At 44.0% G+C, this 23,188-nt stretch overlaps 1 protein-coding gene across 1 annotated transcript in view; it reads left to right on the forward strand.

The window, feature by feature from the left end:
- Window positions 1-21,436, forward strand: part of PLCXD2 (phosphatidylinositol specific phospholipase C X domain containing 2) — a 100,184-nt gene extending 78,748 nt beyond the window's left edge. Inside the window, exons 3-4 of the mRNA XM_075333824.1 lie at window positions 12,096-12,337; window positions 20,876-21,436. Coding sequence (XP_075189939.1) covers window positions 12,096-12,337; window positions 20,876-21,038 — 405 coding nt within the window. The 3' untranslated portion in view covers window positions 21,039-21,436. The remainder of the gene's footprint in view (window positions 1-12,095; window positions 12,338-20,875) is intronic.
- Window positions 21,437-23,188: the final 1,752 nt, after the last annotated feature.

Here is a 23,188-nt window from a genome sequence, read left to right on the forward strand (position 1 = left end):
AATATATTCCCATCTCACTTTATTATTTTCAACAGGTAAACCAATATAACTGCACAAGATTTAGAAATAAACATTTCTGACATGCAAAAACAAAACCCCCAAAAATTAGTGACCAATATAGCCACCTTTCTTTATGATGACACTCAACAGCCTACCATCCATAGATTCTGTCAGTTGTTTGATCTGTTTACGATCAACATTGCGTGCAGCAGCCACCACAGCTTAACAGACACTGTTCTGAGAGGTGTACAGTTTTCCCTCCCTGTAGATCTTACATCTTATGAGGGACCACAGGTTCTCTATGGGGTTCAGATCAGGTGAACAAGGTCACCATGTCATTATTTTTTCATCTTTGAGACCTTTACTGGTCAGCCATGCTGTGGAGTAGTTGGATGCATGTGATGGAGCATTGTCCTGCATGAAAATCATGTTTTTCTTGAACGATACCGACTTTTTCCTGCACCACTGCTTGAAGACGTTTTCTTCCAGAAACTGGCAGAAGGTCTGGGAGTTGAGCTTCACTCCATCCTCAACCCGAAAAGGTCCCACAAGTTCATCTTTGATTATACCAGCCCATACCAGTACCCCACCTCCACCTTGCTGGCATCTGAGTCGAAGTGGGGCTCTCTGTCCTTTACTGATCAGCCTCTGGCCCATCCATCTGGCCCATCAAGAGTCACTCTCATTTCATAAGTCCAAAAAAACTTTGAAAATCAGTCTTAAGATATTTCTTGGCCCAGTCTTGACGTTTTATCTTATGTTTCGTGTTCAAAGGTGGTCGTTTTTCAGCCTTCCTTAGCTTAGCCATGTCACTGAGTATGGCACACCTTGTGCTTTTTGATACTCCAGTAACGTTGCAGCTCTGAAATATGGCCAAACTGGTGGCAAATGGCATCTTGGCAGCTTTACGCTTGATTTTCCTCAATTTATGGGCAGTTATTTTGCACCTTTTTTGCCCAACACGCTTCTTGTGAGCCTGTTGGCTATTTGCCATGAAACGCTTGATTGTTCGGTGATCACGCTTCAAAAGTTTGGTAATTTAGAGACTGCTGCATCCATCTGCAAGACATCTCACAATTTTGGACTTTTCAGAGCCCGTCAAATCTCTCTTCTGACCCATTTTGCCAAAGGAAAGGAAGTTGCCTAACAATTAAGCACACCTTATATAGGGTGTTGATGTCATTACACCACACCCCTCCTCAATATAGAGATGCACATCCCCTGATTTACTTAATTGGTAGTTGGCTCTCAAGCCTATACAGCTTTTAGTAGGACAACATGTATAAAAAGTATCATGTGATCAAAATACTCATTTGCCTAATAATTCTGCACACAGTTTACAACAATGAAGCGTGTAAAAAATGAAAAATGGTAACAACACACACTTTCTGTATTAATTAATTGAATTTACATTTTTGGGATTCTGGAGATTTCTGATTTGTATTTAAAAGCAAGAAGCAAAAAATATAGGTTCCCTGCCTAAGACACACAAGTCTATGTTTCAGGATTCTTATTTACTGGCAAAATTATGACTCAGTATGTTAAACTGCCATCTTGTTTTGCAATTGCAGTGTGTAAGGCAAAAATGCATTCTCATTAACTTTTTTCCCCTAAACCTGTGACTACAGTCACTGACAGAAGTTCTGTCGCTTATCCATGTTATGTAATAAAAGTTTATAACCTGACTTTAAATTCATCCATTGGTTTCATAAATTACTCTTTTGAAAGCTGAAACCCTCCCACATTTGGTTTAGGTTATGCAAATAAAGTTGCTGCAAAGCTGAAATATTGATCATTTAATGAACACAGAAAGGTCAGATTTTGGCAAGACCAAAGTTTTTTCGCCCACAGAAAGTAATGTGAAATTCAAAAAAATAATTAACTTCTAATACAAAGATATGTTGCATAACATTGGTGAATGGATGTTGTGGTGCTATTAGAGCCATATTTAATATTTTGTGTGACTTCCATGAGCTTGAAGAACTACATCCATGCGGTTCAACAATGATTCATACAATTTATTGATGAAGTCATCAGGAATAGCAAAGAATGGAGTCTTACATGCCTCCCAGAGTTCATCTAGATTTTTTGGTTTTGACTTCCAAGCTTCCTCTTTCATCCTACCCCAAACATGTTTAATGATTTTCATGTCTAGTGACTGGGCTGGCCAATCCTTGAGCACCTTGATCTTCTTTGCCAGGAGGAACTTTGTTGTAGAGATGGATGTAAGAGATGGAGCACCATCCTGCTCCAGAATTTGACCCCTTTTACAATTGGGAATGTAAGAGGTAGCTAATACTTCTTGATATTTTAGGCTATTGATATTGCTTTCCACCTTGTAAATGTTTCGCACACCCCCATACTGAATGTAATCCCAGACTATGATCTTTCCACCAGCAAACTTAACTGTTTTCTGGATCCATACGGGCTCCAGTAGGTCTCTTGCAGTATTTGCGGTGGCTGGGGTGTAATTCAACTAAAGATTCATCAAAGAAATCCACCTTCAGACACTTTTCCAGCGTCCATCTGTTTAGCAGGCTGTTGGGCTTGGCAAATGCCACATGGTTTTTTAATTGCCTTTTGTTTAGTGCTGGCTTCTGGGCACTGATTCGACCATGGATGCCATCTCGAGACAGAATCCTACAAACTGTTCTAGTTGACACAGGGACTTGAGGTGACCAGGCCTTTTGGAGCTCTGCTGCAGTGGAAGAGGTGCTGGCTTTGGATTTTCTAACCAACAAATGTTCCTCCTGAGCAGTTGTCTTGCGGGGTCTGCCGAACCTGGGCTTGTCAAAAACATCTTCAGTCTCTTCAAATCTTTTTTTAATTCTTTGAATTTAATGCTGAGAAACATTAAAGGTGCCAGCCACTTCTGCAGTGGATCTGTTCTTCAGCCTCTTGATAATCACGGCTTTGGTCGCAGGGTGGATTTTTGGCATGTTGTCAGAGATCAAGTTGCAGTTCAACTGAAGGTCTGGGGTGCTGGGTTTCTTTTTATACACACCCACTAATTAACCGATCATTTAGTGAGCACAGGTGAGCATGTAAACTAGGATTGGATGCAGTATATGACAAGGCGACAAAACCTTTGTCTTGCCAAAATCTGACTTTTCTGTGTTCATTAAATGATCAATATTTCTGCTTTGCAGCAACTTTATTTTCATAACCTAAACCAAATTTGGGAGGGTTCAGCTTTCAAAAAAGTAATTTATGAAACCAATGGATGAATTTAAAGTCAGGTTCTAAGCTTTTATTTACATAACATGGATAAGCGACAGAACTTCTGTCAGGGACTGTATACAGTATATACAGTATGTAGTGTAGTGTCATTTTGTTGATATAATCACCCACTGTGGTCTTCTCCAGTATTCCAGCATCATTCTGTGCCTATTCTGAGTGACATTACAGCTCTTTAGACTCTTTGTGTCACACTGCGCCCTGTGTGATCTGGAAGGGACTTTCACAATATAAGTCTATGGAGCATCAGAACAAGGCTCCATAGGCTTATGTTTTAAAAGAGACTACTGACTCATGCATAGAGTGATCTGGTTAGTCTAAAGATTGGTGTCGTAGGACCGGAATGACGTACTGGAGAAGACATCAGTAGGTAAGGGCGGCGTTACACTGTACGATATATCGTACGATATGTCGTCGGGGTCACGAAATTCGTGACGCACATCCGACATCGTTAGAGATGTACCATGTGACACCTCCCAACGACTGTTAACGAGCAAAAATACTCACCTTATCGTTGCTCGTTGACACGTCGTTCATTTCCATAATGTCGTTCCTCCTTCTGCGTGCCGGTTGTTCGTCGTTCCTGAGGCAGCACACATCGCTACGTGTGACACCCCGGGAACGCCGAACAACAACTTACCTGCGTCCTGCCGGCAATGAGGAAGGAAGGAGGTGGGCGGAATGTTACGTCCCCCTCATCTCTGCCCCGCCGCTTCTATTGGGCGGCCACTGTGTGACGTTGCTTTGACGCTGAATGTCCCTCCCCCTTCAGGAAGAGGATGTTCGCTGTCCACAGCGACGTCGTTAGGGAGGTAAGTACGTGTGACAGGGGTTTAACGACTTTGTGTGACACCGGCAATGAATTGCAAGTGACACACAAACGACGGGGGCGTGTGCGATCACACGATAAATCGTTGCGTGTAACGCCGCTCTAAGTATATTAACACATTAATAGTACACCTAGAGAAAAAGTTCAGATTCTTTAAAGTGCTGTTGTGATGTTACTACAGGAAATTACAGATCAATGAATTCACTGTCCCTCTGACTATTCACCTACAGTACTTCCTTATCATTCGAATCTTTGGATTATTATTTAAAGTCTGATTACCCCCTCCATTTTTAGTCTTCTTCAACAAAATCGACTTTTGGCCTTTTTCTCTCCTTATATCAGTTTCAATAGACTCATCAAAAGTTTGGGTGTTTCATTCAGTTTATAGGCAGTAAAATACTGTCAAGATGAAACTTTTCGTTATATTCAGATGTGCCTTGTTTGTTTAAACTTACCATATAGACTCAGCAAAATGGGTTTCCTACCTGAATGCATGGATTACATACTTTTTGACTGTTCTGTAGTCTTTTTGCAATCATGAATTATTATAAATATTATAATTGCAGGTAGTGACACGTCAGCTCATCAGATATTTTACCACACGTGGAGGACATTCTTTCTAAATAGTAGTAATTGTCACCATGACTCAATATATGGAGGAGAACAGCATTCCTGCTCTGTGCGTACTGGACCTGCCTATCTACCTAGTGCATAACAAATCACCCACGCTCTGGTTTAGACAGGAATGTAGTTATGTGGCACACAAGAAAAGGTTGCCAATATTATCATTTCATATTACGTATGTATTTTCTTAGTTCCTAAAATATACAATGTGTGAACTTCAAGTATCTCTTCTGTCGTGCTGCATTTACTTGAGTGTGAAAATAAAAGGCAGCCTTGGCCAGGCAACATAATAATAACATAATAATAATAATAAAAATAATAATAATAATAACAGGATGTTTGGGACTTAAGATTTGAGATTTGATGACGTGTCCTCCTTTTATATTCTGTTATTTTAAATGTAATTAATAGTATTTTTATAATTATTGGGATTTTTTTCTCATTCTTTTTTTTTATCTGGAAATATGTTGCTTAATTCATTCTACTTGTAGGAAATAGACTATCCTACTGGCAAAAAGATGTCTTAGGGCTCTGCCACACATCCGTGAAAACCACGTCCGTGTAAAACGGGCCGTTTTTCGGGTCCGTTTTCCGTTTTTTATGTCCGTTTTTATGGTATGTGTGGCCTGCGTGTGTATCCCGTATGCTAGCCGTATGTGCGTGTGGAATGTCCGTGTGTGCGTGAGTGAAATAACTGACATGTGTATGTGTTGTCCGTGTGAAATGTACGTGTGTGATGCAAAATGTCGTTACTACATGTCGGAAGACAGAGTAGCGGGATGAGAATGAACTCGGGTGAACTTCACCCGACTTCATAGTCATGCTGCGGCTCTGTCTGTGTGCCGTGTACTGATTAGCGGTCACCTGTGGAGGATTCACCGGTGACCGCTAATCCCCCGAGTGACTGAGGTGTCCCCCCCTCTCTCATACTCACCGATCCCCGATCACCGGCGCTGCACGGCGTTCACACTGCTCCGGCGGCTTTTTCTAATTTGAAAAAGCCGGCCGCCCATTAATCAATCTCGTATTCCCTGCTTTACCCGCCCACCGGCGGCTGTGATTGGTTGCAGTGAGACACGCCCACCATGCTGAGTGACAGGTGTCACACTGCACCCAATCACAGCAGCCGGTGGGCGTGTCTATACTGTGCAGTAAAATAAATAAATAAATAATTAAAAAAACTGGCGTGCGGTCCCCCCCCATTTTAATACCAGCCAGATAAAGCCATACGGCTGAAGGCTGGTATTCTCAGGATGGGGAGCTCCACGTTATGGGGGGCCCCCCACCCTAACAATATCAGTCAGCAGCCGCCCAGAATTGCCGCATACATTATATGCGACAGTTCTGGGGCTGTACCCGGCTCTTCCCGATTTACCCTGGTGCGTTGGCAAATCGGGGTAATAAGGAGTTATTGGCAGCCCGTAGCTGCCAATAAGTCCTAGATTAATCATGTCAGGCGTCTATGAGACACCTTCCATGATTAATCTGTAAGTTACAGTAAATAAACACACACACCCGAAAAAATCCTTTATTAGAAATAAAAAACACAAACACATTCCCTCATTACCAATTTATTAACCCCGACAAACCCTCCATGTCCGGCGTACTCCACGGTCCTCCAGCGTCGCGTTCAGCTCTGCTGCATGGAGGTGACAGGAGCAGCAGAAGACACCGCCGCTCCGGTCACCTCCACGCAGCTAATGAGATGAGTAGCGCGATCAGCAGCTGTCAGTCAGGTAACTCGCGGTCACCGCTGGATCCAGCGGTGGCCGAGGGTAACCTCAGTGACAGCTGCTGATCGCGCTACTCATCTCATTAGCTGCGTGGAGGTGACCGGAGCGGCGGTGTCTTCTGCTGCTCCTGTCACCTCCATGCAGCAGAGCTGAACGCGACGCTGGAGGACCGTGGAGTACGCCGGACATGGAGGGTTTGTCGGGGTTAATAAATTGGTAATGAGGGAATGTGTTTGTGTTTTTTATTTCTAATAAAGGATTTTTTCGGGTGTGTGTGTTTATTTACTGTAACTTACAGATTAATCATGGAGGGTGTCTCATAGACGCCTGACATGATTAATCTAGGACTTATTGGCAGCTATGGGCTGCCAATAACTCCTTATTACCCCGATTTGCCAACGCACCAGGGTAAATCGGGAAGAGCCGGGTACAGCCCCAGAACTGTCGCATATAATGTATGCGGCAATTCTGGGCGGCTGCTGACTGATATTGTTAGGGTGGGGGGCCCCCCATAACGTGGAGCTCCCCATCCTGAGAATACCAGCCTTCAGCCGTATGGCTTTATCTGGCTGGTATTAAAATGGGGGGGGACCGCACGCCGGTTTTTTTAATTATTTATTTATTTATTTTACTGCACAGTATAGACACGCCCACCGGCTGCTGTGATTGGGTGCAGTGTGACACCTGTCACTCAGCGTGGTGGGCGTGTCTCACTGCAACCAATCACAGCCGCCGGTGGGCGGGTAAAGCAGGGAATACGAGATTGATTAATGGGCGGCCGGCTTTTTCAAAAGAGGAAAAGCCGCCGGAGTTTTTATAACAGCCGTTCAGCGCCGCGCTGGAGATCAGGGAATGGTAAGTATGAGAGAGGGGGGAACTGACCGACAGACAGCTAGAGGGACAGACAGACATAGAGACCGACCGACGGACTGAGGGAGAGAACGAAACATAAAAAGAAAAAAGACTGACATGACATGAAAAAAGCACAAAACATACAGGGAACAAACAGAGATGCGTCCGTGTCACTCGGACGTGCGCACAGACCCATTGACTTTCATTGGGTCCGTGCTGCGTGTTGAGTGAATAAAACGGACATGCTGGCGTGAGACACGGCCCACAAAACGCATCACGGAGACGGACAAACGGACATAACCAAAAACGCAAGTGTAACCGCTGAGATATAGTAACATTGGTGCACGTTTGGCCGTGTCTCCAGTATACACGGAAACGGACCAAACACGCACGTGTTTCACGGATGTGTGGCGGAAGCCTTAGGCTGCTTTCACACATCCAGTTTTTGCTGTGCGGCACAATCCGGCTCATTGCAGAAAAAACGCAACCGTTTTTTTTTGCCACCGGTTGCGTTTTTTTCCGCATAGACTTTCATTAGTGCCGGATTGTGCTGCATGGCCTTGTGTTCGGTCCGGTTTTTGCCGGATGCGGCATATTTAGCCCATGTGGCGGCCAGATGGAACGTTGCCTGGCACATTTTTTTGTCCGGCGAAAAAAAAACGCATTGCTTTTTCCAATGCATGCCTATGGACGCTGGATGCGGCGTGATGCGGCAAAAAACGCATCCGGCCGCCGCCTGCGTTTTTTGCACTGCACATGCTCAGTAGCATGCCGCAACCGGCAAAAACCGGACGGGCCGCATGTAAAAACTTATGCAAAGGATGCGGTTTTTTCACCGCATCCGTTGCATAGGTTTTAAAGCCGGATTTAGCTGCACTGCTAAAACCGGATGTGTGAAAGCAGCCGATGAACTAAGCACCGCTCATGGATGAGTGGTATGGTGGCTGTTTCTGCTCACTCAAATTCCCAATGACGGCAACTGGACAAAGAGCCGTTTGTTGCAACTTCACAGCTTTTTGGGCTTTAACCCCTTTACAACTTTGCAGTTTTCCGTTTTTGCACTTTAGTTTTTTACTCCCCTTCTACCAAGAGCCATTTTTAATTTTTTAATTGTTTTATTTTTAATAGGGCAAAAGGTGGGTGATTTTAACTTTTGTGTTTTTTGTTGTTTTTTTCACTTTTTACTGTATTTACTAGTCCTCTTAGGAGACTTGAAGCTGCGATCAGCATATTGCTTGTGCCTTACACAGCAGTGCTAATACACTGCTCTGTATAGCAGAAATCACGATCTCCTAAGAACACTGGCCACAGGCCAGGGTTCAGAGGAGAAACATAATGACAGGCATGGGGGGTCATCAGCAGACTGTCATAACAACCCATAGGCACGCCACAATCACAGTCATGGGCGTACTGATGGGCAGGAGGAATGACGTCCCCCTACCGACACATGTTAAATCCTGCTGTCCGAGTTTGACAGTGGATTCTGCTGGTTAACAGCCAAGGGCGGCTGTTAGAGGCACATGACGGCTGATTATATCAACCATTATGTGTCGAGTATGATACGGGCTCTGTGTGGGAGCCTGTATCAAAGGCAGAGGTATGACATTTGACTTACATGCATGTCAAAAGTCGTGAAGAGGTTAAAGAGTAACCGTTGTTTTTATTTTGATCTCATAAATTAATTGTACACATGAAAAGAAGACAGACTTTCCCATTACTAATATAAGAGATGGTTGTTGTTAATGAAGAGATTTTATGATGACAGGAGGAACTAGAGGTAAAGGAAGGAGTTAGAGGAAAAGAGAGGAGCTAGAGACAGAGAGAGGAGCTAGAGACAGAGAGAGGAGCTAGAGGCAGAGGGAGGAGCTAGAGGCAGAGGGAGGAGCTAGGAGGCAAAGAGAGGAGCTAGACGCAGAGAGAGGAGCTAGAGGCAGAGGGAGGAGCTAGGAGGCAAAGAGAGGAGCTAGATGCAGAGAGAGGAGCTAGAGGCAGAGAGAGGAGCTAGAGGCAGAGAGAGGAGCTAGAGACAGAGAGAGGAGCTAGAGGCAGAGAGAGGAGCTAGAGGCAGAAGTAGGAGCTAGATGCAGAACTCCTCCTTCTTCTCCCTTCAATCTACATAGCATCTCACCAGTAACAGCTGACATCCCCAATCTCAGTAATGAGAAAGTCTTCACTGAATACAGATTTTAGCTCAAAATATATAATGACTAATCCATTCTGGTAGCAAAAGAAGCAAATTTGTCTGATAAGATATATTATAAAGTTGCTTATTTTCATGTTTACTATTTATTTATAATATAAAATTTAAAAGGTCATTGAGATTTGTGCGAATTCCTTAAGCCCTCTTTCACACGCCCATGAAAATCACGCACGTGTTTCACGGACGTGTCAAAGATGCGTATAGCCCTCGGTGAGCTGTGTGTATGGCACGTGTGTTCTCCGTGTGTTATCCATGATAACACACGGAGAACAGGAACTTTCTACTCACCTGTCCCTGGCGTCACTGTCCGTGGTGCTGATCTTCGGTCTCCGGTCCTGCCGACTCCCCGCTGCTGCTGCTTCTGGCCGCAGTGAAGTGAAAATTAAATGAGCATAATTTGTCTGATAAGATCTATTACAAAGTTGCTTATTTTCATGTGTACAATTGATTTTAATAAATAAAATTTAAAACGATGGTTATGTTTTAAGAATGAGAGAAGTTCCTTGTAATTTTGGATCCATAAGAAGAGATGGGTGTATAGTGAAATATTTGGGTTCAGATTATTCGCACCAAGTACTATTTCCAGTATTTGTCTCAAATAAGGAATCTAATGCAAGTCAATGTAGAACCAGAGAATTTTTCTTGAAGATTTCCCAGAAAAATGCTCATGTTCTCCATTGACTTGCATTAGATTTGTTATTCTTGACGAATACTGGAATAGTATTTAGTATTCAGTACGCATAATGTGAACCCGAATATTTCATTATTCGCCCATCACTATTTATAAGCATGATGTTTCTTTAATTTGCTGAACTAAATTTCCTTGGCCGACCGCTGTGTCTATGGTCCTCAATGTTGCCCATTTCTTGGTGTCTTCATTGCTGACAACTACAGACAGATTGGCTGATTGGCTCCTAATTTATCCTGCAACTGGAAAACAACCCCAAATATACAGCTAAGGCCTGTTTCACACGTCAGTGAAAAACAGTGACGTTTTTCACTGGCGTGTAAAACACGCACATGTCCCTGCGTGTGCCGTGATTCACGGCACACGTGGGTTGTCTAAGTGCAATCCGGGCTCCGTTATCCGTGGCCCGTGATTGCACTTAGAAATCAACTCACCTGTGCCCGCTCCTGCTGTCCATGGTGCTCATCGCTCCCGCGGTGCAGCATCCGGCCGGCGGTGACCCCTGCAGCAGCTGCTTCCGGGTCGGTTGTGTCGCGCATAATGAATATGCGCAACAGTAATCAGCCGGCTTAGAAGCAGCAGGGAGAACGGGCTGCAGAGGACATCGCTGGACGCCGGGTGAGTTAAAATGTTTATTATTTTAAATGCACGTTTTTTTCTGGCACGTGTTTCACGGACCACACCACTGCGTGGTCCGTGGAACATCAGTGATGCCAGAAAAAAATGGACATGTCTCCGTGCAGCAAACACGCACACGCGGGTACGCCGCACGGAGACACGTGCAGTGAAAAATCACTGACGTGTGAGCAGACCCATTCATTATAATGGGTCTGCGTATGTCAGTGATTCTGGTACGTTTAAAAAAAAGCACAAACGTCCCAGAATCACTGACGTGTGAAAGGGGCCTTATATCAATAAGAACTATCTTCAGTAGAAAGAAGAACAAGGAATCCTGGAAGTGATGATATGCTCCCTACAAGACTGCTGATCTTATAGTGCACACCAAATTTACACTGTTATACAAGCTGTACACTGACCACTTTACATTGGGTCAAATTGTCCTATCTTCGGAGTAATCCCATGAAAAGATATAATAAAATATTAAAAATGTGAGGGGGTACTCACTTTTTTTTTAAATATACTCTATGTGTATTATAGCACTGTGCATTTTTCACACCTCCTAAACTTTTGCAAAGTATGAATCATTTCCAAATAGGAATGTTAATAGTTGCATTTTGTTAACTGATAAAAATGAATGGGACTGAACAAATGAGAAATTTAAAGCAAATTAATATTTGGGGTAATCTCCCTTTTCCTTCAAAGCATCAGTTTATCTAAGCACTTGCAGACAGTTTGTGAAGGAACTCGGCATGGAACTTGTAGAAGATTTCAGTGTTCGGTGGAGGTAGGCCTGTGCAAATTCCTCCTTCTCTTCATCTGAGCCGCAGCAGACTTGATGATAGTGAGATCCCAGCTCTGTAGAGGCCATATAATCATATCCAGGACTCCATGATCTTCTTTGTGCAAGTGTACCTTGAAGAATCGATGCATTGATGCTGTTTAGAAGGCAAAGGATGGTTACACCAAAATATTGATTTGATTTAGATTTCTCTTTTGTTTAATCATTGTGCATTGTGTTACTTAATAATAAACTATGCACACTTCTTTTTTTTAATTTTTAGGCTATTTTCACATTTCCGCTATTTTGTATCAGTCACAATCCAACGCATGTGACTGATGCAAAACAACGGAAATATGAGCATAGCCTTACTTTGCAGCATTATATCCACACTCGCCTAAAACGTTTGCAAAAATACTGTTTGTATACTTATATCCTTATTTCTCAATCAGTAACCATTACCTCTAGGGTAATCTTTAAATCATTGTGAGTGTTTCTAATATTACATTTTTGTGTTTTTTTTTCTAAATTAGGTTCTTGTTTTTTACCACTATAATATTTGGAACGAGCACCCAATCCTTTGGCCAGGAAATAAGATGCCGGCACCGTGGGCCAACACAACTAATGTTCACAAGTTGATTCAGTTTCTGGAGACAACTCTTGGAGAACGTGCTAAGCGGGGGACATTTCATGTGTCTCAGGCCATCCTCACCCCACAGGTTAAAACCATTGTAAGGGGATTAAAATCTGGATTAAAAAATACACTTGTGCATAGGTAAGTTCATGTAGAGATTTCACAGCTGAATGTACATCATGTTCCTTTTACTAACTGACGATGAATTTATTCTTCTCAGATCAGCTTAAAACAAGAGATCCTTAGGACAGGATGCATGATTTTTCGACTTGTATGACATTTGTACTATGGATTGTTGCAGATGAAAGATAAAATAAATGATTGACTTGCAGAAATTCTTTAAAAGTAGAGTAATAATAAAATATGGGACTGTTACAAAACTCCACCCCAGCTCATGGTCTCGGCACAGTCATCTAAGGGAAAGAGAGCTCTTAAAGCTTTTCAGGGTAAGACTGAAATTGTCTTAAGGGAATTAGCAAATTGTAGGCATTCAAAGAACTGCTATTCCTAAAGCCCTTGAAAAATCCATGACATCAACAAAGATTTACTCCATCACCTCTAAGTAGTCTTTAATGTTAAAAGTCAATGCAATAACAATTAGGCCACTAATAGGATTTGAAAAACATTATCAAAAGACAGTTCTATTTACAGTAACTATAACCATTATTTTTATACACCATTAGCTTTATATTCGACATTAAATATGTCTGCTACAATTGAAAATGATGCTCTAACAAGGAAAGAGAATATGGACACAATAATGTCTTGCCATGATAAAGAGGAGAATATAATATTACGTGTAAAACTTCATGGAAGGCTTGTTCCCATCATTTACATATGTCATAGGTCTCACCCTGAGAATAGCTCTTTAACAAAAATAAATAATAAATATACATATTCTTTTAAAATGTACTATATTAGATTTTATCATGATATATTCCCATTTATCTCTGTTTGTCGTCAGAAAGAAAAACAAAAATACTAATACCATGTTTCCCCGAAAATAAGAAAGGGTCTTATAATATGTTGTGCCCCATTCATAAATGATCTCTCTAATATCACAGTTTGGAAGTAGCTAACCCAGATCAATGATCAACCCTATATAATGTGCCTTGAAACATGTCTGAGCATATTAGCCAAGCCAGACATCCAATTCACAGATAGTTAGTTCAGGGAACTTGCCTCTCAGTAGAGCAGAGTTTGTCTTGCTTATATTAATGCATCTTTTGGGAGGAAGAGAGCTAGAATTCATTAAGGGCTGTGAATCTGAAGGAACAGCTAAAGAATAGGAGCTGTGCTACAGTAGCCAGCAGCGGCCACTACACATTGAATGAAACTGCACTTTTTATCTCAGTTCCTTTTGTTTACATTTGGCAATCACCAGAGCAAATAACAGCTGATTGGTGTGGGTCCCCGGTGTCAGACCGACACCGAACATATTGATTACCTATACTACCAATAGTTCATTATCATGATGTGATCAGGCTACCCCTTTAAGGTGACCAACTGCATATGAAGTCTCATAGGCATTGCTGTTACGGTTGCTGCGAGCACTGGAGACTAAGTCCAGATTTCTTGCTACTGCACATGTGCGAGCGCTGGAGACTAAGTCCAGATTTCTTGCTACTGCACATGTGCGAGCGCTGGAGACTAAGTCCAGATTTCTTGCTACTGCACATGTGCGAGCGCTGGAGACTAAGTCCAATCTTGGAGCCATTGCACATGTGCGGGTGACATCATCGCTGACACGAGGTCACATGTCTCTGACACCTTCTATGCCGATTGGTCGCTGGTCATGTGCTTGTGACGTCTTGCTCGGTGATAGGCCAGCATGACGTCACTCCTGTCGTTCTGGCAGCGGATTGGCTCTGGTGTCCTCCATCTTGGATGAGGCACAGAGTCTATATAAGACCCTGACACACGCCGCATGGTGCTCAGTCCTCTTGGTTCATGCATATGAGTAGACGCTCTGTGCGCGTTCCTCTAGGCATTCCTCTGTCTATGCTAGGTGAGCGCTACCGGCAGGGTAGCGTTCTTATACCTTACAGCTTCGGCTGCTGTCCGTATCCTTACCTCTTAGGGGAGCGGACATAGGCAGGTGCCTGAGGCACATGGTCTGGCTGGGCCTTGTGATTCTACTCGTAGGTGGACGTTGCCGCTAGGGTAACGTTCCTTATACTGCGTCTGGCAGTTGTTCGTATCCTCGCACACTAGGGGAGCGAACAGAGGTAGGAGCTTTGTGCGGCTTACGCTGCTGTTCGTCTCTTTTGCACCACTAGAAGAGCGGACCTAGGCAGGTGCCATATCTAGTGGTTCGTGTCCTCGCACACTAGTGGAGCGAACGCAGGTAGGAGCTTTGTGCGGCTTACGCTGCTGTTCGTCTCTTTTGCACCACTAGAAGAGCGGACCTAGGTAGGTGCCATTTCGCACACATTGCCTTTGTCTCTGTGATTATTAACAGAGATCATTCCACACACCCTCCAAGTAAGGGAGGAATTGCTTTACTTACTTATTATATCCTTCTGTGAGTTAACAGAGGTATTGCACTCTGCCATAGTCTGCAGCAAAGTCTTTGCACGGTGGACCCTGACTGTCTGATACTCCTTTCAGTTATTATCAGACAGCCCCCCGTAACATTAGGACTGAGCCAAGGGTCTGGCAGTTATGGCAGAATATCAGCAGTTACACCGTTACATACAAGTACTTGAGTCACGGCTCAAGAGTATAGAGGATAAACCTCAGACCATGGTGACATCTGCACATGATCCTCGACTTGCTCTGCCAAACAGATATTCTGGCGATGCCAGATCATGTCGTGGTTTCATTAGTCAGTGTCAGATACACCTAGAGGTCAACTCTTCTCGCTTCTCTACGGAGAGGTCCAGAGTAGGCTTTATCATCTCCTTACTTCAGGACAAAGCCTTAGAATGGGCGACTCCCCTATGGGAGCGCTCTGATGTGGTTACTCTGAGACATCAAGACTTTCTTGATGCTCTTAAGGCGGTATTCATGGGTCCGCAGGTTACCCATGATGCGGCCCTGAGACTGTTAGATCTATCTCAGGGTTCGTTATCCACTAGTTCTTATGCCATTGCTTTTAGAACTCTGGTGGCAGAACTAGATTGGCCAGAGAAGGTGTTGATTCCTATCTTCTGGAGAGGGTTGGCAGGCTATGTCAAGGATGCCCTTGCTACTCGTGAGGTCCCTGCTTCTCTGGAGGACTTGATCACAGTAGCAACGAGGATCGATGTACGCCATAAGGAACGTAGACTCGAGGTCTCTTCCTCACGCCCTAAGCATCGGGCTATTCCAGTTGTTGAGGGTCCACTACCATCTTCCTCAGCATCTGAAACATCTCCCACTCCTATGGAGTTAGGTCATACGTCCTCCAGACTACGCAAGTCTGGTCCTCCTATATGTTACGTATGTCGTCAAGCTGGGCACTATGCCAACAAGTGTCCTAGTCGTCAGGGAAACTCCCTGGCCTAGTAACCATTAGAGGGGGGTTACTAGAGACGTCTTCTGCACCCTCTAAGTGTTGTATCCCAGGTCAGCTCTCGTTATCTGAGAATACATGGCCTATTATGGCTTTTGTGGATTCCGGAGCTGACGGGATTTTTGTGTCCTCAGGATTTGTAAAGGGACACAATATTCCCTCTATCATGTTAGAGGCGCCTATTCCTGTCCGTGTTGTTAATGGAACTATGTTGTCTGACTCCATTACATTGAGGACAGTTCCCTTGCGCCTTTCCCTGTCTCAGGGTCACATAGAGGAGATTTCTTTTCTTGTTTTGCCTGAGGGTATAGACGACGTCCTTCTGGGTCTTCCATGGCTTCGGACTCATGCTCCTCACATTAACTGGGAGTCTGACAGCATTATTAGTTGGGGTTCGAAATGTCAGTCCCGATGTCTTCCCTTACCACCTAAGGTCGTTGCGGTTGCATCAACTGATCTCTCTCCCATACCTACACCCTATTTGGATTTCGCTGACGTGTTCTCCAAACAGGGTGCTGAGGTTCTTCCACCCCATAGGCCATATGACTGTGCCATAGACCTTATCCCAGGTTCGGTTCCACCTAAAGGCAGGGTTTACCCCCTGTCGATACCTGAGTCGGAGGCCATGTCGACCTATATAAGAGAGAGCTTAGAGAAGGGGTTCATTCGTAAGTCTGTCTCTCCCGCGGGAGCTGGGTTTTTCTTTGTTCGGAAGAAAGAGGGTGATTTGCGTCCCTGCATAGATTACAGGGGTCTCAACGCAATCACAATAAAGAACAAATACCCATTACCTTTAATTTCGGAGCTCTTTGACAGACTGAGAGGAGCTCAAGTTTTTACGAAGTTGGATCTGCGGGGTGCGTATAACTTGGTACGAATTCGAAAGGGTGACGAATGGAAGACCGCTTTTAACACCCGAGACGGTCACTATGAATACCTCGTCATGCCTTTTGGGTTATGTAATGCACCCGCAGTATTTCAGGACTTCGTAAACGATGTGTTCAGGGATTTACTGTTATCCTCAGTAGTGGTGTATCTGGACGACATCCTGATTTTTTCTCCTGATCTGGAGACTCATCGTCAGGATGTCGTTCGTGTCCTTTCCCGTTTAAGGGAGCACTCATTGTTTGCTAAACTCGAGAAATGTGTATTCGAGCAGTCCTCATTGCCTTTTTTGGGTTACATTATCTCACAAGAGGGTCTGGCTATGGATCCTGCGAAGCTCTCTGCTGTCCTGCAATGGTCCGAACCTCATTCCTTGAAGGCGGTGCAACGCTTCTTAGGATTCATAAATTATTACAGGCAGTTCATACCCCATTTTTCTACTTTGGTGGCCCCTTTGGTGGCCTTGACTAAGAAAGGTGCTAATCCCAAAGCCTGGTCTACTGAGACATCTCAGGCTTTTGAGGCAGTAAAAAGACACTTTTCAACTGCTCCCGTTCTTCAAAGACCCGATGAGAGTAAGCCCTTCCTCTTAGAGGTTGATGCCTCTTCAGTGGGTGCTGGTGCGGTCTTGTATCAAAAGAACGGTGCAGGTAGAAAAAGGCCGTGTTTCTTCTTTGCTAAAACCTTTTCACCGGCAGAGAGAAACTATACCATTGGGGATAGGGAACTGCTCGCCTTGAGATTAGCCTTGGAGGAGTGGCGTCACTTGCTGGAAGGAGCGAAACATCCTTTCCAGGTCTATACAGACCATAAGAATCTGACGTACTTACAAACCGCTCAGCGTCTGAATCCTCGCCAAGCCCGCTGGTCCTTGTTTTTCTCCCGCTTTCACTTCTCCATCAACTATCTGTCTGGGAGTAAGAATAACAAGGCAGACGCCCTGTCTCGCTCTATGCTTTCTACCCAGGAAGAGATTGACGAACCTCGTCTTATCCTTCCCTCCAGGGTTTTTCATACGCTCTCCCCTGTGACGTTAGACCAAATCCCACCGGGCAAGACCTTTGTTCCGCCTGATCGACAGAATGATATACTGTCATGGGCCCACACCTCAAAGGTGGGTGGGCATTTTGGTATTAGGCGGACACGAGAGTTACTGGAGAGGTGGTATTGGTGGCCACACTTAGCCAGCCACGTCAAGAGATATGTCAGTTCCTGCTACTCGTGTGCTCGCAACCGTCCATTACGGCAGAGACCGGCTGGGCTCTTGCATCCTTTACCAGTGCCAGATAGACCATGGGAGGTGGTAGGCATGGACTTTGTGGGTGATCTTCCATGTTCACAGGGACATAGATTTGTGTGGGTCATTACGGACCATTTCTCCCGGATGGTTCATCTCGTACCGTTATCGAGAATCCCATCTTCCAGGGTACTAGCCAAACTATTCCTCAAGCATGTCTTTAGGCTTCACGGGATGCCAGATCGTATCATTTGTGATAGAGGCCCGCAATTTACTTCCCGTTTCTGGCGAGATCTTTGTAGCCTTCTGCAAATTGAGTTGAATCTCTCTTCGGCATACCATCCGGAGACTAATGGTTTGGTTGAACGTACCAATCAATCTATGATTATATACCTTCGACACTTTGTTGCTGAGAACCACGATAACTGGTCCTCCCTCCTACCCTGGGCAGAATTTGCCCTTAACAATTCGCTGGCTGAGGCCACTGGGCAGACACCGTTCGTACTCAATAATGGGCAACACCCTAGGGTACCAGTACCGTTTCCCGCTGCTGCACCTCCTCCTCTTGTGGCCGACTGGGCAACTAATGCCAGAGAGGTTTGGGATCGGACTCAAGAGTCGATCCAAGCAGCTAAGGACCGTATGAAGACGGTGTCCGATCGGTTTCGTCGCCCGACTCCTGTCTTTTCTCCAGGGGACTTTGTGTGGCTCTCTGCAAAACACGTGAGACTTAGAGTGAGCTCTGTCAAATTTGCTCCTCGCTTCCTGGGTCCTTATGAGGTTCTTCGACAGGTAAATCCTGTAGTCTATCAATTGAAGTTACCTGTCCATCTTAGGATTCATGACAAATTCCATGTCTCACTGCTAAAGCCGGCTATTTTACCTCACGCTCGTGAAGTGCACTCTCCTGCCTCTGATTCCTCTCGCTCTAGCTATGAGGTACGAGCCATAGTTGGTTCTAAGATGGTTAGAGGGCGCAGGTTCTTTTTGATAGATTGGGAGGGCTATGGTCCGGAACATCGCTCTTGGGAGCCTGAGGAGGCTGTCCATGCTCCCGACTTAGTTGCCGATTACCTGCGTCGCCGGGAGGGGGGCCCTTGAGGGGGAGGTACTGTTACGGTTGCTGCGAGCACTGGAGACTAAGTCCAGATTTCTTGCTACTGCACATGTGCGAGCGCTGGAGACTAAGTCCAGATTTCTTGCTACTGCACATGTGCGAGCGCTGGAGACTAAGTCCAGATTTCTTGCTACTGCACATGTGCGAGCGCTGGAGACTAAGTCCAATCTTGGAGCCATTGCACATGTGCGGGTGACATCATCGCTGACACGAGGTCACATGTCTCTGACACCTTCTATGCCGATTGGTCGCTGGTCATGTGCTTGTGACGTCTTGCTCGGTGATAGGCCAGCATGACGTCACTCCTGTCGTTCTGGCAGCGGATTGGCTCTGGTGTCCTCCATCTTGGATGAGGCACAGAGTCTATATAAGACCCTGACACACGCCGCATGGTGCTCAGTCCTCTTGGTTCATGCATATGAGTAGACGCTCTGTGCTCGTTCCTCTAGGCATTCCTCTGTCTATGCTAGGTGAGCGCTACCGGCAGGGTAGCGTTCTTATACCTTACAGCTTCGGCTGCTGTCCGTATCCTTACCTCTTAGGGGAGCGGACATAGGCAGGTGCCTGAGGCACATGGTCTGGCTGGGCCTTGTGATTCTACTCGTAGGTGGACGTTGCCGCTAGGGTAACGTTCCTTATACTGCGTCTGGCAGTTGTTCGTATCCTCGCACACTAGGGGAGCGAACAGAGGTAGGAGCTTTGTGCGGCTTACGCTGCTGTTCGTCTCTTTTGCACCACTAGAAGAGCGGACCTAGGCAGGTGCCATATCTAGTGGTTCGTGTCCTCGCACACTAGTGGAGCGAACGCAGGTAGGAGCTTTGTGCGGCTTACGCTGCTGTTCGTCTCTTTTGCACCACTAGAAGAGCGGACCTAGGTAGGTGCCATTTCGCACACATTGCCTTTGTCTCTGTGATTATTAACAGAGATCATTCCACACACCCTCCAAGTAAGGGAGGAATTGCTTTACTTACTTATTATATCCTTCTGTGAGTTAACAGAGGTATTGCACTCTGCCATAGTCTGCAGCAAAGTCTTTGCACGGTGGACCCTGACTGTCTGATACTCCTTTCAGTTATTATCAGACAGCCCCCCGTAACAATTGCTTCATTAAAAGAACAACAACATGCAAATAAGCTCTCTGCAAGAATATAAAACTGTTCCCTATTGGCTTTTATTGGAGTTAGTAACCTATTAAAGTAAGCAGATAACCCCTTTAATGAGACTTTCTATCAGTGGCGTAAATAGAGTTCTATGGACCCCGGTGCATAATTTGGACCTGTGCTTGCACCAACATGTTGGCCAAATGTGCAGGCACCTGTAATAATGTTCTTTGTCTTGGACTCTATCCTCTAGTAATGTCCCCCGTCCTATAATAGTGACTCCTATCTAGTAAAATGTTCTTCCTCCTGAAATAATGTCCCTCGTCCTGTAATAATGTCCTCCATCCTGGCACCTTCCTGTAATATTGTCCCCTTTCCTGTAATAATGTCTCCATCCTGTCACCTTTCTGTAATAATGTCCCCATTTCTGTAATAATGACCTCCATCCTGTCTCTTTCCTGTAATATTGTTCCCTATCCTGGCACCGATCCTGTAATAATAGCCCCAACCGAAATTAATAATGTCCCCCGTCTATTCTGCAGTGATGTCATGCGCCGCCAGCGATATGTACCCCAAAGCTTCTAAATGAATGTTGGACTGTGTAATTCTTTAGGTCTAGGTAGCCGGTAGTTCTCTGTGCTACAATGCATTTCATTTCAGCTGAATGAGCATCTGAGGACACACATTCAGTGGAGCCTCTGACACCATGGGCCCAGTCTCACCCTCTGTGACCACAATCGTTACGTCCCTGATTGCAACCTGATTAATCTGTATGGATGTGACCTTTTGCAAATCAAGCTCTGTATGTCTTATTTAATGTTCTATTGATTTATCTTTTTCCTAGGAATCTTCCAATGATACTTAATTGGGTGAAAACGCAGAAACCAGGAGCCATGGGTGTTAATATCATCACATCAGACTTTGTTGAACTTGTTGACTTTGCAGAAACCGTTATTGGACTAAACTATCTGCTGCTTAAAAACAGAAAAGATAAAGAAATTGGCTAAGAAGCAAAACTGAAGTCAGTAGGAGTCTATCATTGCCATGGGATAAATTATAAATACGTGAAAAATAATTTGCACGCAATGTCCGTGCTTTTTCTTTTCTCACGTCTACCTCTTTCATTTATTTAATTTGTTAATTAACAGATGAAGATATCATTCTTCTATTGTGCATTTCCAAGACTCTTCTACTGTTAGTGAATCAGGAGACACTACTGCATGATTAGCTAGTGTTATATAAGATCCAGACCTGATTTCTCCAGTCTTGAATAGTCGATGGAAGACTAACAATTTGTGAGACTAGCTTGTTGGTCATCTTTTATCTACATTTGTCAGTGTGTCCAATAATGGTCCATTAAAGAACAGATTTGTATGTATGTTTAATAAAAAGATGTAAAGGTGAACGTTTTGTGTATCTAATTGTGTAATCCACTTCATTAATAAGATGGTGATCAGAATATTGTGTGGAATTCAAAATTTCCATATTAATGTAAAAGGTTTACTACTTGTAGATATTAATATACTGTGTTAATATGGGCTACCAATACCTACAAATGAATAGTTCTTAAAGTATTTTTGTAGAGACCTTGTACGTGAGCTGACAAATTTCCAATTTTTCTGTATAGCAGACCAATAGGGACCACATTGGATTCTATATTGTCTTCGTAAAGCAATGCCGTTGCCTCATATAATATTGTATGCAATTACATAATTTCCTTTCCGATGCAAATACTGGGAGAACATTTCTTGTATGTCTTTGCATATAATTGGCGGCTTGCAATTGTAGATTATGGGTCTATATCCTGCTGTCATCTCCACATTCCACATCTGTACATTATTGATCCATAATGCAGCCTCATAGATTTCTGGTATTACAGACATAACCGAAAACCTATAGCAGTCTTACTCTGCTCATAAGGGTGTGGTATGGTAATGGTAATCATTCCAAGGTTTAGCAGAGATTAGTAGCATGTTTGTGAGATGAGTAAAGTATAATGACCCTATTATACAAGACATTAACTGGCAGAATAACTACTGCTTTGAAAACTAAAAAAATAATGTACTAAATGCACAGAAAAATAAAACAATCTCCAGAAAATTGTGCTAAGAAAAGTTTACCTTAAAGGGGTTTTCCATATTTTTTATTCCACAGGTTTGCTCTATGTAAAAAAAAATAGGAAAAAGAGCAAAAAAAATTGGAGGCCTGGTCAAAATTGTAAAAAACTTATGAATAGCATTAAAAGGAATGCATAATATATAGTAGTAACAAAACAATTCCCAAAAACACATATGTTATTAATTTACAATAAAAACATGAAAAACACAGCACAAAGTGCAAACATACACGCCACACTGGCTAATGAATATGAGAGTGCAACCCACCCAGAGCTTAAATATAAAACTGGCCCACCCCAAAATTATCTTCCCAACCAAGGAGGTAACTGGTCCAGTTCACAGTGGTTGAGCCTCCCTTCACTCAAAACACCCAAAGATAATACACAAGCTGTAGGTGAAGACCAAAGGGAAAGGTGGGGGGGGTGGTTTGCACAGAAAATTAGCAGCATGTAAATGAGAACAATTATAAAGTGCACAACACAGTTTAAGAGGTGGGCAAAGGATCCTTTACAATAATATGTATTCACAAGGGCAATACATTTCTGCACAATTGGTTGACTACTCAGTGATAGAACTTTCCTCGTATATTGCTGATTTTTTATATTGTGGCTGATTGCCCTTGTGAATACATATTATGGGGGTGGGTACCATACAATTTTGTAATTGTCAATACAGTGTTTTATATGTATGTCATATAGGATAGGCCCAAGTAGGCTTTATCAAAAAGTAAAAATAAAGAATGCACCTTGTGCAAAGGAAATTTTCCTACTTCTTATGATAAGAGACTTTGTTGCTCCTGTATTCAGAAGAGCATTTCAGAAGAGTCTCCATCCCTATTTCAGGAGATTAAAGGGTGCTTTACATGCTGCGACATCTCTACCGATATATCGTCGGGGTCACGTTGTTAGTGACGCACATCCGGCGCCGGTAGCGTCATCGCAGCGTATGACACCAAGGAGCAACGATCACAAAATTGTTCAAAAACGGTGATCGTTGACACGTCGCTCCTTTCCTTAACCCCTTCAGCCCCCGGGCACTTT

The sequence above is a fragment of the Anomaloglossus baeobatrachus genome, chromosome 2, assembly GCF_048569485.1.
Source record: "Anomaloglossus baeobatrachus isolate aAnoBae1 chromosome 2, aAnoBae1.hap1, whole genome shotgun sequence".
Classification (NCBI taxonomy): domain Eukaryota; kingdom Metazoa; phylum Chordata; class Amphibia; order Anura; family Aromobatidae; genus Anomaloglossus; species Anomaloglossus baeobatrachus.